Source organism: Doryrhamphus excisus, linkage group LG8 (assembly GCF_037039965.1).
Source record: "Doryrhamphus excisus strain RoL-2023G ecotype Guam linkage group LG8, RoL_Dexc_Guam_v1.1, whole genome shotgun sequence".
Classification (NCBI taxonomy): domain Eukaryota; kingdom Metazoa; phylum Chordata; class Actinopteri; order Syngnathiformes; family Syngnathidae; genus Doryrhamphus; species Doryrhamphus excisus.
Genome location: NC_136364.1, coordinates 1,607,480 through 1,624,388, shown reverse-complemented (window position 1 = coordinate 1,624,388; position 16,909 = coordinate 1,607,480). Strand labels below are relative to the sequence as shown.

Here is a 16,909-nt window from a genome sequence, read left to right as displayed (position 1 = left end):
GAGGGAATAATGATATCATATGGATAAATCAGATATCATTGAAAATAACTCTGATAACCGATAATGTCACAATCAGCAAATCAAGCGCTCCTTTTTTTCTCCTGCCTGATTTCCTGTGGACGACATGCTAGTTGTACCAAATGCTAATTGTGCTAAAGAAAACAGGCCTCACAAAAAAATAGCTATTTAAAATTAGCTAGCTTATTAGCTACTTAAAACAGCAGCGGTGAGGTTTGAAAAGGTAAAAGGTTTGCCAGGGACCTCCATGGCGGCACACCTCCTGGTCGGAGTGTGTGTCCGAATACAGTGCACCTTGCTGGGCCACAGCAGGTGCCTCCTCCCCCTCTATACTCTGGTTCTCCTGGTAGTAGTCATGTCATGATATTTCATTAGAACTCATTAAAAGTTATTAAATGGATAGTGATGAATATGATGTATTTCTGATAAAATATTACCCTCATTTGCTTTGCTAAGATATTTCGGTCATGGTTGGCGTCATATCAGACTCTTATTTTGGTCACTTCCTGTTCTCTGTGTCAGGTGACCAGGGGACGGAGCAATGATGTTCTCCTGTCCCCACGACTCCTTTGCTATCCTAGTTCTCGCGGCTAGCTTCCATGCTAAATAATGTCATGTTTTTATGCTACAAAATTCTTCCAGTATTATTCCTACTCCATCCCAATCTCATTTCCCATATTTCAAAAATTCCAGGTTTTTCCAACGCACAAATTCCCACATATTCCCGCACTGGTAGCTCAGGAGCGTAATGTCATAATTCCAAAGCGTTCACACACTCCATTACCGTGGTCAACACCTGACACCCCCCCCCCCCCCCCTCTCTTAAACTGGCATGTTTAATCTGACATACAACAAACACGTATCTGCCTTCTATACACGCATTCTTATGTTTGCTTCGCTTTTGTTCCTTTTTTTAGTTTTTAGGATGCAAACAGGCCCCGTGCCGCACTTTGGACACCCCCTGCCTCCCAATGAGACAGCCTCAAGTGTGTGTGTGTGTGTGTGTGTGTGTGTGGTGGGGGTGTGGACAGAGAGGACAGCTGTAGGGAGATGATCTATAAATCCCATTGGATTTCTCTCAGCGCAGGCCGGCACCGGACTTGGGAAGTCTGGAAAATGTTTGCGTTGGAGTTTACTGCCGGCTCAATAATCCAAGTCGGGTTCACGTGGGCATGCTGAGCTGATGACTGACTGCAGGAGATGGAGAGGGCGGGTGGGGGTGGGTTGGCGTTGGAAGGCAGTCAGCTATGCCGTTCTGCTGCGTGAGCACCGTGGATGGGTCAGGGTGGAGGGGGTAGGGGTCGGGGGGGGTAGCTTTAGGCGTGGGTGTCCTTCCTGACAAGAATGAGCAAGAGATTTTTGTATGACTGGACAAGGAGATCCCACCTGAGATGTTTTCCACACGGCACAGTGAAGGGGGATGGAGCTTCGGGTTGTGCAGGGGCGTCAAACGGCAGCCAGCTATGTGGAGATGTCGCAGGGAGCCTCCGTCAGGACTGAAGGCCCTGGTCTGTGTGGTATGACTGGACAAGGAGATCCCACCTGAGATGTTTTCCACACGGTACAGTGGAGGGGGATGGAGCTTCAGGTTGTGCAGGGGCGTCAAACGGCAGCCAGCTATGTGGAGATGTCGCAGGGAGCCTCCGTCAGGACTGAAGGCCCTGGTCTGTGTGGTATGACTGGACAAGGAGATCCCACCTGAGATGTTTTCCACACGGCACAGTGTAGGGGGATGGAGCTTCAGGTTGTGCAGGGGCGTCAAACGGCAGCCAGCTATGTGGAGATGTCGTAGGGAGCCTCCGTCAGGACTGAAGGCCCTGGTCTGTGTGGTATGACTGGACAAGGAGATCCCACCTGAGATGTTTTCCACACGGCACAGTGAAGGGGGATGGAGCTTCGGGTTGTGCAGGGGCGTCAAACGGCAGCCAGCTATGTGGAGATGTCGCAGGGAGCCTCCGTCAGGACTGAAGGCCCTGGTCTGTGTGATATGACTGGACAAGGAGATCCCACCTGAGATGTTTTCCACACGGCACAGTGAAGGGGGATGGAGCTTCAGGTTGTGCAGGGGCGTCAAACGGCAGCCAGCTATGTGGAGATGTCGCAGGGAGCCTCCGTCAGGACTGAGGGCCCTGGTCTGTGTGGTATGACTGGACAAGGAGATCCCACCTGAGATGTTTTCCACACGGTACAGTGGAGGGGGATGGAGCTTCGGGTTGTGCAGGGGCGTCAAACGGCAGCCAGCTATGTGGAGATGTCGCAGGGAGCCTCCGTCAGGACTGAAGGCCCTGGTCTGTGTGGTATGACTGGACAAGGAGATCCCACCTGAGATGTTTTCCACACGGTACAGTGGAGGGGGATGGAGCTTCGGGTTGTGCAGGGGCATCAAACGGCACACAGCTATTTGGAGATGTTGCAGGGAGCCTGGTCTGGCCCTGGTCTGTGTGGTATGACTGGACTCTTTTAGACCATCCTGCTTCATCTAAATCCAATGGAGAACAATGGACAGTTCCAGAAGATGGATGACCTTTGCTTGTTTGCAAAAAATGGCAACTTCTGTCATTCCGGTTTCTCAATTTTGCATTTTGGAAGCTCTGCTTAGAACCTCCTTAAGCTCCAAAGGTGCAAACCGTACCTTCTTGCTATTTTCCACCTGCTGTGAACATTTGGATGAGTGGATGTCATTTGGGGACTTGAAGGAACCAAACTTGTGTAGAACATTTCAGCACATTCAGGTCTTCTTCTGGGTTGGGCGAATGTATGCAGCATTCAAATATATAGTGCACACATATTTGTCATACAGTAAAGACTCCTTCCTTTATCAACACGCACGCACGCGGGCACGCGCACGCACACGCAGCTCGTGAGCCCGGGGAGGAGAAAGGAGACAAATAAACGTCACGATAAGAATTAATGATTGCATGCATCTTCCTTCTCCTTCATTATCGCAGATTAATTATCTCCACCGTGTGCCACTTCACTTCATAAAGCCCAAACCTCCCGGGCCGTTATCCACCACAGTATCATCCCGATGTCGAACATATTTGATATTATATTTGATATTATAAGACCCGGATGCAGGAGTTTGACAAATAGGAGTGGTTGTCATGTGACTATCCTGCAGGACAGTGCGTCACATCCATGCTTTCATAGGGTGTCACCTATTATAATATATTTTTTACTATATTTCTTATAACGGATTAATATAATCATTTTAGTATCCTAATTCCAATATGCATATGCAAAGCCGCGCAAATTAATAATGTATTTAACATGAAAAAACACATTTTTACGTCATGTTTGACAGGAAAATAAATTACAATGTTCACCATTCCCATTGGTTAAGACAGACGCTGCAAATCCCAATCCTAAACATTCCTGGAAAAACACTTATTTGGGAATTAAAGCTTAAAAAAATAATGTTTTTGCTGGTAAAGAGCCTACAGTATATTTTGAGCACTCAATAATTTTTTTCCCTGATTTTCAGTGAAACATAAAAAAAACACATCACGAATATGTTCTATTTCACTATGTGGAATAAGAAAAAAAGGGAATTAAAGGTTTAAAACATGATTTTTCAATTTATATTTACATTTTCATTTTCAGTGTAATTATAATTATAATTATAATATTAATACACACAAAAAAGGTGGTTGTTTCCATGATTAAAAACACAAAACGGCGCCCGGTAAACGGAGAGTAAATGTAGACATTTCTATTTTTTTTATCATATTCTTCTTCGTCTATAAATATGCACAGTCAGCAATAAAGTATTTCCACGCAGTGTCCCGCTCCTGAAAATGAGGATCCAATTCGAATGAAAAAACAAAAAATGATTTTTTTTTTTCTCCAACGGAAAAGGTGATGAATCTCTGCTACAGGAAGTGGCTAAGAAATGGAATGGTGGTGTTTACACTTTGAAAGTGGTCTTGAAGTGGATTCAAGACTTAATGAATCATCCGAGGTCTGGGCCGCCGGAGCTGTCAACTTTAGAACCTTCACACCCGAGACAACACCCTGAAAAAATACCAGCATCCTGTTTTTTTTCCTACATTTTAGACAGCAGCGTGATATGACTATAGAATAAAAACACATGAAAAGAGTAATATTCATAGAAATATGAATCCTGGTACCTGCTCTGCATGGTAGCTCCACACCTTTGCCGTCGAGTCTTGCTTTGGGAGGATGCTGACGGGATGAAGATCGGGTTTGTCGGGCTCCGGCTCCTACGGCGTCGCGGATTGGTCCAAAGGGCCGTGACGTCACCAGGCTGGGAATAAGATCTGCTTGGAGTTTCCACATCCTGGCAGTGCGGTGCAGACCTGTCGCATCACAGCTCCGGAGGCTGAGGGCATGCATCCCCATCACCACCACCGGAACCACCGGAGCGTCCATGCGCGGACATCCCGGAAGATCCCGACCTGGTAGAAGTGTGGATACCGTCTTCGATACCGTATTTGTGACATATCAGTCAGACCCAAGTCCGAAGCCGCCCGGATAAACAGACCGCTTCTCTGTCTTTGGACGCCGAACCTTTCTTTCGTTTCTTCCCCGTTTTATGTGAGCCGTGACCCGGCCGCAAAAAGCAGCAGCAACAGCAGCAGCGGGTCCGAGGAGAGAGAGCGCCAACAAGTCCGCCAATGCGCGGGCCCTGCTGCTGAATTCGTCCGCGTGCGAGCACCGTAGTCCGGCCGAGCCATGGTCCACTGCGCCGGGTGCGAGAGGCCCATCCTGGACCGTTTTCTGCTCAACGTTCTGGACCGAGCCTGGCACGTCAAGTGCGTGCAGTGCTGCGACTGCAAGTGCAATTTGACGGAGAAGTGCTTTTCTCGGGAGGGGAGACTTTACTGCAAAAACGACTTCTTTAGGTAAGCGATACGCCATTTTTGTATCATATTATTATTACTTTTATTATTACTATTTACATTTTGGACAGCGAGTGTAATTTTACTTTCCTTTTTTTAAAGCGTTGTTATTAAGAGCCAAATTGAGTAATATACAAATCAATATAATAGTCAATTATAATTAGGAGCTATATATATATATATATTAGGAGCCATTTAAAACAATGTAGAGTCAATATAATATTGACTTTAATTGTCGTGTGTAGCTTTATTCGCTACCATATTTCCGTTATTCAACCTGCAAAGCGGAGAAGGAAAAGACAATAAAGACAATAATTACAAATGTGTTGAATTTTTTGTAAGAAATTGTTGTATAAAGGCTAAATACGCAAAATTCATATTTTCGCACACGCGCGCAGATTGCGGCCCCATTTGTAATGTAGTTAATTTATCAAAGACGCACAGACTTGCGCTTGCAGCCGCTAAGCTTTGATGAAGAGGGACTAATTAAAAGCTTCTTCATTTGGATTCTTATGCAAAAAAACAAAAAAAAAAGAGGGGGGAAGCGACATTAAACGAGTGTGCTTTGCGGCTCAGCGGGGCGGAAATCACACTTCCCGCAAACAAGCTGCGCAATAGCACCCTGGTTCAAACCCGGGCCACCGGAGCGCACCTAAGTGGATTTGAATAGCAAACTATTTGAGGAAAGATCAAGTCCACATAACACAATCACAGACAGCCAATACACGTTTTTAACACTAAAGTAAACAATGCATCCATGAACACCGGATTGTTGCAGAATACCTGCTGCAGAATCTTGGCGTTTTAAATATATCATATCAAATAATACCAAGTTTCTAAATATTTCAAACATGTCGGACATAACAAATATGATTTCTAAAGAATGTCAAATAATCATAAGCATCAAATAATAATAATAACAATAATAAAATAGTAAGAATAATTTCCAATCTAATTAATTAACCAATTACATGACCTTAAAAGTCTAATATAATAATTATCATAATGTTTAACACCAAAACATAACAGAATAAAATACAAATTCTGCAACACATTTATTACAAAACAATAAATAACAAATTATTATTACAAGCGAACGCACCTTCACATTAGATATTTTTGGATGGATGTATGGCATTAAAAAAAACATATTTACTGCAAGGTCAAAAGGAAATAAAAAAAAAAGGCTGCCATTTCCAAACAACAACTAAGATTTCTCTCCGTGGGCGCAGGCGGTTCGGCACCAAGTGCGGCGGGTGCTCGCAGGGCATCTCCCCCAGCGACCTGGTCCGCAGGGCCCGCAGCAAAGTGTTCCACCTCAACTGCTTCACCTGCATGATGTGCAACAAGCAGCTCTCCACCGGCGAGGAGCTCTACATCATCGACGAGAACAAGTTCGTCTGCAAGGACGATTACGTCAGCAGCGCCAGCGTCAAAGACGTCAACCTCCTCTCAGGTACGGAGCCCCTGTCTGGGGCTGACGCGCATGCGTGCGACTTTGCCTGGATTTCTTAAAATGTCTTTTCGCTCTTGTCTTTTGTCTTTTAGCTTCGAAAATATGCGCGATAAAACAAGACCAAAAAATACAAATATGTATGTTATATGAATAACGTTCACTGTTAGCTCGTGCGGGAACCGCGGTGCGTTCAAGGACCATGGAACAAGTGAAAAAAGAAAAAAAAAGTCAACATGTTGGGCTAGGTTTTTGTTAATTATATCCCATAAAAACTATACATCACGGTTTACTTCGTGTACTTCATTTTTATCCACGCGTGGATCCATTCAAGGAAAACTTGAGCTAACAATTTTAATAATTTCATAACTGGACATAAAAAAACATGCTGGCATAAATACAACTCTACAAAAATTTTGACCACGAAATATGCTAAAACCAACCCAGTAGCTTCATATATGCTAAATAATCTCATAGGGCAATATCTAAATAATATCTTGTTAAGAATGCATTTATTTTACTTGTGCAATATTGTTGAACTAATTAAAAAAATCTGCAGCACAAAAGGCAAAGGAATCCAAATATGTCATATAAGTAACAAACAAATATTACGACATAAGCTGTTGAGAAAAATAACTATTTAAACCAAATATTGTATAACTATTTAAACCACAGCCTGGGCCAAAAGTAGATATACACTCATAATATATTCATTTTTTTGCATTTACTATTATAATTCATCACATAAACCAGCTGGGAATTTTCAAGTGCATGCAGAGGTAGATCAAACGATGTGCATGACGGCCATCCTGTATTGTCATTTTTTTATGTGCTTCTAATACTCATCTTTGTAACATTTCCATTTCAGTCACGACCTGCAGTGACCCGAGTCTATCCCCAGACTCTCAAGACCCCCTCCAGGATGACGTGGTCCTAAAGGACACTGAGATCGCCGCCCTCTCGGATAAGGAAACTGTAAATAATGAAAACGACGACCAGAATCTGGGTGGCAAGCGACGCGGCCCGCGGACGACCATCAAGGCCAAGCAGCTGGAGACGCTGAAGGCGGCGTTTGCTGCCACCCCGAAACCTACCAGACACATCAGGGAGCAACTGGCACAGGAGACCGGTCTCAACATGAGGGTCATCCAGGTAAGACAGGCCCGCCACAAATACATCTGGACCGCCACAGATATATATATGACGTCACCTGTTGAGCCTTGCATATGAACACATTATAATAGGACCCAATGCGTAACATTTCCACTTGAAGGCTACTGTGAGGCGCTAATTTGTGCTAACGTGCTAACAAGCTCCATTCCTTTTACTGACTCATGTGTTCATGAATCGGGTACTTGAGTCACCCGTGAGGCAATGAAACTCGAGTCTTTGTTGAGCATCCGTGAGTCAGTGGAACTTGAGAGAAACCTGTCACCCACCCATGAGTCAGTTAAACTCAAACCCATGAATCAGTGAAAGTTGAGCCTTCGTCGAGTACCCGCGAGTCAGTGAAAGTTGGCGTCTGAAAGGCTTTTGGACGTCCCATTGTCCACACATGGTCCAAAGGACGGTGACCGTGCATCTTTTTTGTGTTTATCCGTGCTCGAAAAGGTGTCGAGCAACAGCTTCTACGTTTGGCGAGGTGTCAAGACACGCTGGCACACTGGCATGAGCGTGCAGCATCCATTCTCTCACATTCGTCACCCCGATTTACAAGCATCCTATTCCAGTTGAACTGCACACTCACATGGAATCATTCAATTAAAAAAAAAAAAAAAAAGGTTGGCCGACTGGTGAGGTTGATTAGGAAATGGGTCATTTATGCCTTTTTGAAATTCCTGGCGCACATCGCGTGGAAAAGTCGCCAACTGCCGTCTGGCTGCTGGGACTTTTGGCACAGCTCACGTTATGCGATCATATTTAGCATATTCAGCTTTTTCAGCCAAGACATATATGTGTTTTATATGTACTATATATACAGTATATGAATTATAGAATACTTTAAGTGAATATCTGCCTATTTATTATTACACGTTTTATCTTACATAATATATAAAAATTATGTGATTCTAAAAGGGTATCTAATGTTATTTTACACCAAAATTACACATTTTACTGGTTATAATTTTGTGTTTTGCAAAGAAATTATAATTAAAAGTAGTTACATGTGCACAACAAATACGACAATATGATAGAAATATGATACTACGATAATATTGCAGCATTAACATAACTACATACGTATATAATTATTCCAAAAAATATGCATTGAATATAAATAATGGTGTGAAAAAGTGTTTGCCCCTACTTGATTTCTTTTTTGTTTTATGTTTGTCACACTTACTGTAAATGTTTCAGCTCATCAACCAAATGTAAATAATAGTCAATGACAACACAAAATGCACTTTTTAAATGAAGCGGTTTATTATTAAGCGAGAAAAAAAAGTCCAAAATGTGTTTGTCCCCCAGTTAAACTGTGGTTCATCATATGTGAGTTCAATTCCTCTAGCCAGACCCAGGCCTGTTTTCAATCAAGAAATCACTTAAATAGGACTAGCCTGACGAAGTGAAGAAGACCAAAAGCTAGACAACACACCAACAAATTTAGGAACAAATGAAAACAAAAGTAATTGACATGTCTGGAAAATGTAATAAAGCCGTTATCCACAAATAGCCTGAATATGGAACAATGGTGATGATGATGATGACCAAGACCCCAAGACGCAAAATAATTTTTTTGGAAGGTGTGGTGTCCCATGCCATCTAGCAATTCAGAAAAAGAACATGATAGCAACAGTAAAATATGGTGGTGGTAGTGTGATGGTCTGCTGCTTCAGGACCTGGAAGACTTGCTGTGATGAATGGAAACATGGATTCTGCTGAAGTAGAATGTTCTGCATCTGTTGGTGACCTCCAACTGAAACCAACATGGGTTGTGCAGCAGGACAATGATCCAAAACACACCAGCAAGTCCACCTCTGAATGGCTGAAGAAAAACCAAATGAAGACTTTGGAGTGACCTAGTCCAAGTCCTGACCTGGATCCTATTGAGATGCTGTGGCATGACCTTAAAAAGGCTTGATGCCTGAAAAGCCTCCAATGTGACTGAATGACAACAATTCTGCAAAGATGAGTGGGCCAACATTCCTCCACAGCGCTGGAAGAGACTCATTGCAAGTTATCACAAACGCTTGATTGCAGTTGTTGCTGCTAAGGGGGCCCCACTTCTTCACACTGGGACATGGAGCTTTGGATCTTTTTCTCCCTTCATAATAATAATACAAAGTAAATAAAAAGTTTCATTTAGAAACTATTTATTTTTCAGTTGTGTTGTCATTGACTAATATTTACATTAGTTATCTGAAACTTTCAAGTGTGACAAACATGCAAAAAAAAAAATCAGGAAGTGTGCAAAAATTTTTTCACACCACTGTATATTAGTTTATTTTCATTATACATTTTTATTTTAAACAAATATATAATTCATAATTTTTTAGATGATGTATTCATAGTATACATATAAAGATACATATGTAATATCTAAATTTTATGGACAGATCAGATTCCATGTAATGTAACGAGCGGTATTTTACACCAAATGTTTTAAGGTTATAAATTTTGCATTCATCCCACCCCCCAAAAAAGGCGTCTTTTGGTGAAATCGCCCGTGAACGCGGTTTACCGTCTGTGATTAATGATATGACTTCAAACCATTTCTACAAAAAACCCGTTTGTGTGTAAATGCAGGTCTGGTTCCAGAACCGGCGTTCCAAAGAGAGGCGCATGAAGCAGCTGAGTGCACTGGGAGCTCGGAGGCATGCGTTTTTCAGGAGCCCAAGGCGGATGAGGACGCTGGTGGACCGCTTGGAACCTGGAGAGCTTATCCCCAACGGGCCTTTCTCTTACTACGGAGGTGTGTTAAAACCTTCGGTTAACACTTTGTAAATATAATTAGTTACCATAGACGGTAATTGTCTACTTTTATGATAGACTTGGGTTTATCTGAGGGATGTTTGATGAGATTAGAGTTACGACTGACACTTTCTTGCCTTTGGTTCTTGTCTTTCACGTCGGACTTCACATTGTTGCGTAGAGTGGTCTTTTGTGCCTTAGAGGTGTGACGTTTGCGAATGAGTCGAGTTAAATGGATCTTACAAGTGAACAATGAAACCCAGTTGCATATATGAACTCTTATTTTCTTATATCTGCAAATCGGTTTTCATATGTCAGTTCTGAGAGCCATTCAAAATATTTCGACTCATTTGTGAATTAGTGATCAAAAAACAGTTGTTAGATATCACTGCATAAAAACACACACTGCTTTTATGGTCATGTTTGAAACTGTAATAACAATCGTCCCTCGTTTATGGTTCCACAACAAACTGTGATAAATGAATTTCTGTGAAGTGGGAGTAAATGGAATATTTTTATCTTTAGGGCATAGAAAACTTGTTTAGGACTTTCTAAATATGGATTTTAACATCATTAGACATGAACTAACACCCCTATAGTCACTACTACGCTCTTGTTATTCTTTGTTTACATCACATTGCGCAGGCTATGGGATCACTACAAGAACATAAGAAGCATCTGCCGCTAGCATAGCAAGCTAATTAGTTAAACAGCAGGTGTTTAAAATAAAGTGGGAAAGAAGGACAAAGAAGCCAAAATGCTACCACTTCCACACGGAACGAGAGGAGAACCTTTTTTTTTTTACTTGATATCAGCCATGGCACGTTGGCTGGGTCCCGCTCACTCGGTAGCCACGCTCCATTTGTGTCAAAGGTCATGTCATCTAACGTCATGTCTCATAACATTACTGATGCCTTGTCACCACAATGCTACATAGAACTTGACTTTTGTTGTGTTTTTTTTTTAACGACGGTAATAATAGTTGACGAGGCAACCAAGAAACAGCTATCGAGAGGGACGACTGTAATATTATATCTTCAAATCGTAATTTAGTAATGTTACACCCGACACTGCATGCAACACATCGCATTATGCGGTTGCATTCAATGAATAAAAACCATATGTGTGCATTTAGTTAGTACTTAGTACAATACTTTGTGCATATTCACCCCAAAAAAAGTGTGTATTTCATAAATAAATTTATTAAAGAACTAAATGCTTAATTGTAATAACTCAATAATTACTTCAAGTAATTTAGCTTAGTTATTTCAAACCCTGACCCATATATTGAGGCAGCGAGGTGGTTCGCAATATAGCCAAGTTAATATACAACAAGAAAAAAAAAAGAGGACAAAATCATATAAAACATGTGAAAATTGTAATAAAAAAAAAATAAGTAGACCAATGCAACCACAAAAATAAATAATCAATTATTAATAAGTACTATAAGAATGAAAACTTTATTCACAATTCACACATGGCTTGTTTACAATTGGTCAACAGACAAACGTTTTGGACAAACATTAAATATCGATAAAGTATTAATATTTTTTAGAATAGATTTTAGAACATGAAGAACTGTTATCAGAAGTATCGGTATTTCAGTATCAATCCGCACATTCTTAGTATCCAAATTAGTGTCCTACTGAAGCGACACTGTTGTCGTAAATAGGACATTTCCCAATCATTTCATTGCACTGTACTTGCACATTACTTACAGACAGCGGCATATTGGAAAATATCGTGTAACAAAAAGCATCCGGTAGATTCAGTATTATTCAATATCACGTCACAACAAGCTCATCTCAATGAATTAAAAGTGCAACTTAATACGGTAGTCAGGGGACCGGCCCAGGATTCAGCTTCCCTAAATTGGCAGTTTCAGGCAAGCATTTGTGCCACACAAAAATACATTTAGCATGAATAATTTAACATATATGTGACGTCTTTGACATGAATTAGTAGCATCTTTGACAAAACATAACTAATGTCTTGTATGTGGTAAATGGGCCATCATTTTAATGCTCCGGAGCTGCTCTTATGGGTTGGAATATTTGGGATTTTTCTCACATGTCAACAGAGACATCCCAAAGACACCACATTTACCATCATTTACAGTATTATTTACAGTATATAAGACGCACCCCAGTTGAGCCTACTGAATGTAACAATCTTACAAAGAACACTAACTCATCACACAGCAACTTAACACTCACAAGGTGGGTAAGAAATATACCGGGCGAGTACCAGTGGGAGTTTAAAATTAAAAACAACGACTATTTTTAACTTCATCCCATTAATACATTTCATTGGTCATGCTGCAATGATGTCAGTCTCCCTGTGGTCTCTGCTGGCTCCCTCTGGTGGACAGAGGCGGTAAGGTTAAAAATTTCCAAAAAAGTAGCAGCCTATCCATCGGAAATTCGAGTATAGTAAATGTATAGTAAAAAAAAAACAACAAAACATCATCACTTTGTTTCTTTGGTCCAGAAAATAGCATAGTAGAATATAGTGAACCTCCAAGGTAGATTTAAAATTTCAGGTCTTTATAGTTTTAAAATAAATCAAGCGCTTTATATTTTATGGACGGGGTAGAAGTGCTGATGAAATGGACATACTTTTAATTAATTTTGCGGCCATATTGTTCTCCCCAGCCAACTGTAGTTTGGAATGAACGAGGGGTAACGTGCTGGGCGGCTCGTCCCTCCTCCAACATCAATGAAAGATATTTCTATTGAGTGAATTGGTCTGCGCTATTATTCCTGCTCCCATTCTTCCCCAAGCTAATTCATGTTCATTTTGTCAATCTGCAGATTATCAAAGTGAATATTACGGTCCAGGAGGGAACTATGACTTCTTTCCTCAGGGGCCACCTTCATCGCAAGCCCAGACCCCAGTTGATCTCCCCTTTGTGCCCTCTTCAGGCCCCACGGGCACGCCCCTGGGAGGTATGGACCACCCCCTTCCGGGCCACCATCCATCCAGCGAAGTGCAGCGCTTTTCCGATATTATGTCCCACCACCCTGGGGACTCTCCCAGCCCAGAGCCCGGCATCCCGGGGACCCTGCACAGTATGTCCTCCGAGGTGTTTGGCCCGAGCCCGCCCTTTACCTCGCTGTCTCTGAACGCCAACGGATACAGCAACCATTTGTCACATCCGCCCACGGAAATGAACGAGGCCACTGTGTGGTAGCGCTCCGGCAGACTGGACTCTTAGGACCTGGGGGTTCTGGCCTTGTGTTGCCTGGATTAAGACACGGATACCAACAGGGTTTGGTCCATACCACGGAAACCAGTTTTTCTATCATTTCTTATTTATTATTTATTGATACTAACCCAAGATCGGACATGACGGCCTTCATCTCCCTTTCTTTGTGCACATTGTTGTCACTTCAGGTTTGAGGCTTTGTTTCATCACAAAATGATGTCACTGACGGCGCTGGGCGGGACTACAGCCTTCCTTCAGAGATTAGTCGGACTTCTTAAGTCAGGGTGTCCAAAGTGCAGCCCGGGGGCCATTCTAAAAATTACAATTTAACACGAAAACTAAAAATAAACAAACCGAGAACAGCAGAAAAGCAACGTTTGTAATCTGAAATTAATTTCTTGTCATTTTACAAGAATAAATATTATAAAAAAATTAGTAGTAAATTTTATATAGTAGTCATAGTAGTAATTTTAGTAGCATAAAGTTGATATCTATTTTTTTTAAAACTGTAATGTTATGAGAAATACACAAAACATCAAATAAAGTTGTAATTTGTGGAAAATTAGGTTGCAAAAAATGATAACATCACAAGAATAAACTCAAAATATGAGGGCAATAAAGTCATAATTATAAAAAGAACATTTACAAGAAGAAAGTTGAAATAGTTGGAAAATTAAAAAAAAAAACAACAGCATAAATGGACAAAAACAAGAATAAAGATTTTTTTTTATTCCACCCAGAAAAAGCCAAAATATTATGGCAATACTAACTAATGTATTTCATGTATTTGTAAAACAAATAAATGAATAATTACGAGAATAAAGTTTACAAGAGGAAATGTAAAATGGTGGGAAAAGGAGAAAAAAAAGGTTTGAATGATTTTAAGAGAATAAAAAGAGAAAAAAGTCAATTTTTGTAGCATAGTGTTGAAATACTAAAGAAAATTATCATTATGATATTATTTAGAAAAACAACAAATAAAGTTGTAAATTTTGGAAATAAAATAAAATTTGTCATAATATTATGTATGGAAATTTTAGGAAATTAAAACCAAAACAATGAAAAAAAATGGGAAAAAAGAGGCCTTTTTCACGCTCTTTAAGATGCACTTTTTTCTTGAAATATATACCGTATAACCTCTTAGCGCATTTTGACAAAATATCCAAGTGACAAAGTTAAACGCTTTCATTTTTCACTGTATAGCCCTCGCTGGTAGAAAACATTTGGAGACCCATAAACACAAGAAAAGAAACGTGTTTCGTGTCATAAAGTCAAAGTCCAAAAAATGTTTAAAAAAAATCAAAGGATGGTGCAGGGGCGTGGCAAAAAGCACCGTAAAGAAAGGGCAACAAGGCACTAATGAAGTAAAAATGATTAAAAACCGGAAGCGGACCAAGTGTGACGAGCCGGATGCCAAAAGAACGGCTCCCACCCAGCGCCTGAAGTTCGATGAAACAAAGCACAAAACAGGAAAATTGCCGAGTGGAAACAGGAAATAACGGCAATAAAAGCTAGCGACTTAGCTTAGTGACCAAACACTCATCGTCAGAGCGTGAGAAGAAGACGTTTCAACATCCCTTGTACGTCCTCCTGTCAAAGACGTGAATAGCTTTACGCACACATCACAACAATCCGGCCAAAGGTTGAGCAGCGTTCAGACTTTGTATTTTATTGTATTTATTCACGAGTCCCTCCCTCGGACTGCCATATTGACACTGAAGGTCTCTGAAGGTCAGAGGGAATGACACTGTCCTCGCTCTGGGCTTTTTCTTTTGTGTTGGTTTTTTTTTTTTTTTTGGTGTGAATGTCCACCAAATCTGTGGAAAGCCGCCTTCAAAAGGCAAACAATGGACTGCAAACCCTTTATTTCACATGGAACTCAACTTGAATTGTTTCAATGAAGTCTACCTTCTAAAAAAAAAAAATAATCTCCCACTGGAGTTGAAAATGGGACTTAGAACAGTCAACTGTTTACGTGATCTCTATAAAATTCAGGAGTCCAGAAGAGCGTGTTTTAGAAGCCTGTCCACATAAAATGTTCCAAGCAACCAACCAAACTTTTGTATTGATTTCATTTCTTTTGTATGAAGAAGATACACTCGCCGGGGTTTTGCTTCACTGTGCTAGTTTGTACAAAATGTTGTTTACAGAAAAAAAAAAAAAAAAAAAAAGGTTGAACAATGAATCGAGCAGAGTAGTTGCCAAATAAAAGAATAGCACAAATATTGTTACATCATCATGTGCAGAATGTCACAAATTGTATTGGAAGGCAAACTTTTATGACGCTGACGGTGCATTCATAAAACTCTTCATGTGACATCCCGAGCCCGCTTTTATTTTTGTGTCTCCAAAGGAGTGAAGATCCAAACAATTCAAGTTCTGACGGAAAAACATGGAAGCTGCTACCTTCATGAGCAGTGATTGATCAGGAAGATATAAATACTGAATACATGACATGATTTTAACATTACTTTCAAGAAAAGTACTATGAAAAATATATGACAAGATATTGCACTCTATTCATTTAATTTCTACTATGTTACACTCTGTGTGTATGCTAGCGGCCCCGCCTCCACCCACTGAGACAACGAGACTATATGACAAAAATGTTCCATGCCGTTATTCTATGGAACATAAAACACATCAACACCATGTATGTATTTCCGACTCACAAACACCTCTCCCCGACCTATCCTCGGAGCCACAAGGTGCATTCAGGAACGCTCCTATAATCATAACAATGTCTTCATTATGTGTGTATGTGTGGTCTAAATAAATAGAATGATTTTCTTATCACTCATTAAAAGGTTACTCTTAAAATTTTAAGTATGCTCAGAAATCCCAGAAAATATATCTTCACTCAAAATATATGAATTCAACTTAAATTAGTCTTTGAACGCAACACTTCATGGCTCATAGTAATAATAATAATAATGTGGGTAAAGTGTGCCATTATTAAAGAGAGTAGTGTTAGGAAAAGACATTTCCCAACATCTTGACTTAAATTGTCTGTTTATTTGGAGATGTCAGTACATATACATATTTACAGTATATTCATAATTGTTTATAATAATTATTTTTTATTCAGAAAATACAAAAAAACCCGAAATGGACAAATTTCTCACACACTTTCAAATTGTGGTTAACCGTGATTAATTGATATTAATGAATTAGAATTTGTCATTCCTCCTGTTTTGCATCATATACATTTATTTTTATATTCCTATTATTATTTGGATCTTCTACGGTTCTGAGTGTGTGCACTACTGTACTTTTAAGCTGACAAGAATTATGGCAATTTCAAGAACCAGTATCGAACCGTAACACAAAACACCCCTAAAATTTGATGTTGTTGCTGCAACTGATACTCGACTTAATAATAATAATAGAGGTAATAAAAAATAATAAGTGTATACAGTAATACAGTAATAAATAACATGATGCCTGATAGCGGGC

The 16,909-nt window shown here is 40.4% G+C and overlaps 1 protein-coding gene across 2 annotated transcripts; it reads left to right on the top strand.

The window, feature by feature from the left end:
- The first annotated feature begins 4,337 nt into the window (after positions 1–4,337).
- Positions 4,338–14,192, top strand: lhx1a (LIM homeobox 1a). 2 transcript variants are annotated; one of them, XM_058080813.2, is made up of 5 exons: positions 4,338–4,883; positions 6,113–6,336; positions 7,202–7,485; positions 10,081–10,246; positions 13,170–14,192. In XM_058080813.2, exons 1-5 carry the CDS (start codon positions 4,714–4,716, stop codon positions 13,436–13,438), a joined length of 1,113 nt encoding a protein of 370 aa, XP_057936796.1. In that variant the 5' UTR covers positions 4,338–4,713; the 3' UTR covers positions 13,439–14,192. The 2 variants fall into 2 exon arrangements, with proteins under 2 accessions (XP_057936796.1, XP_057936795.1); XM_058080812.2 differs by having other exon boundaries at positions 13,059–14,192.
- Positions 14,193–16,909: the final 2,717 nt, after the last annotated feature.

What these genes read in the sequence shown, in the direction of transcription:
- lhx1a (XM_058080812.2), top strand. Translation starts at nt 4,714, where the DNA reads ATGGTCCACTGCGCCGGGTGCGAGAGGCCCATCCTGGACCGTTTTCTG. An exon ending in TGCAAAAACGACTTCTTTAG is followed by an intron (nt 4,884 to 6,112) that starts GTAAGCGATACG and finishes CCGTGGGCGCAG; the next exon opens with GCGGTTCGGCACCAAGTGCG. An exon ending in AGACGTCAACCTCCTCTCAG is followed by an intron (nt 6,337 to 7,201) that starts GTACGGAGCCCC and finishes TTTCCATTTCAG; the next exon opens with TCACGACCTGCAGTGACCCG.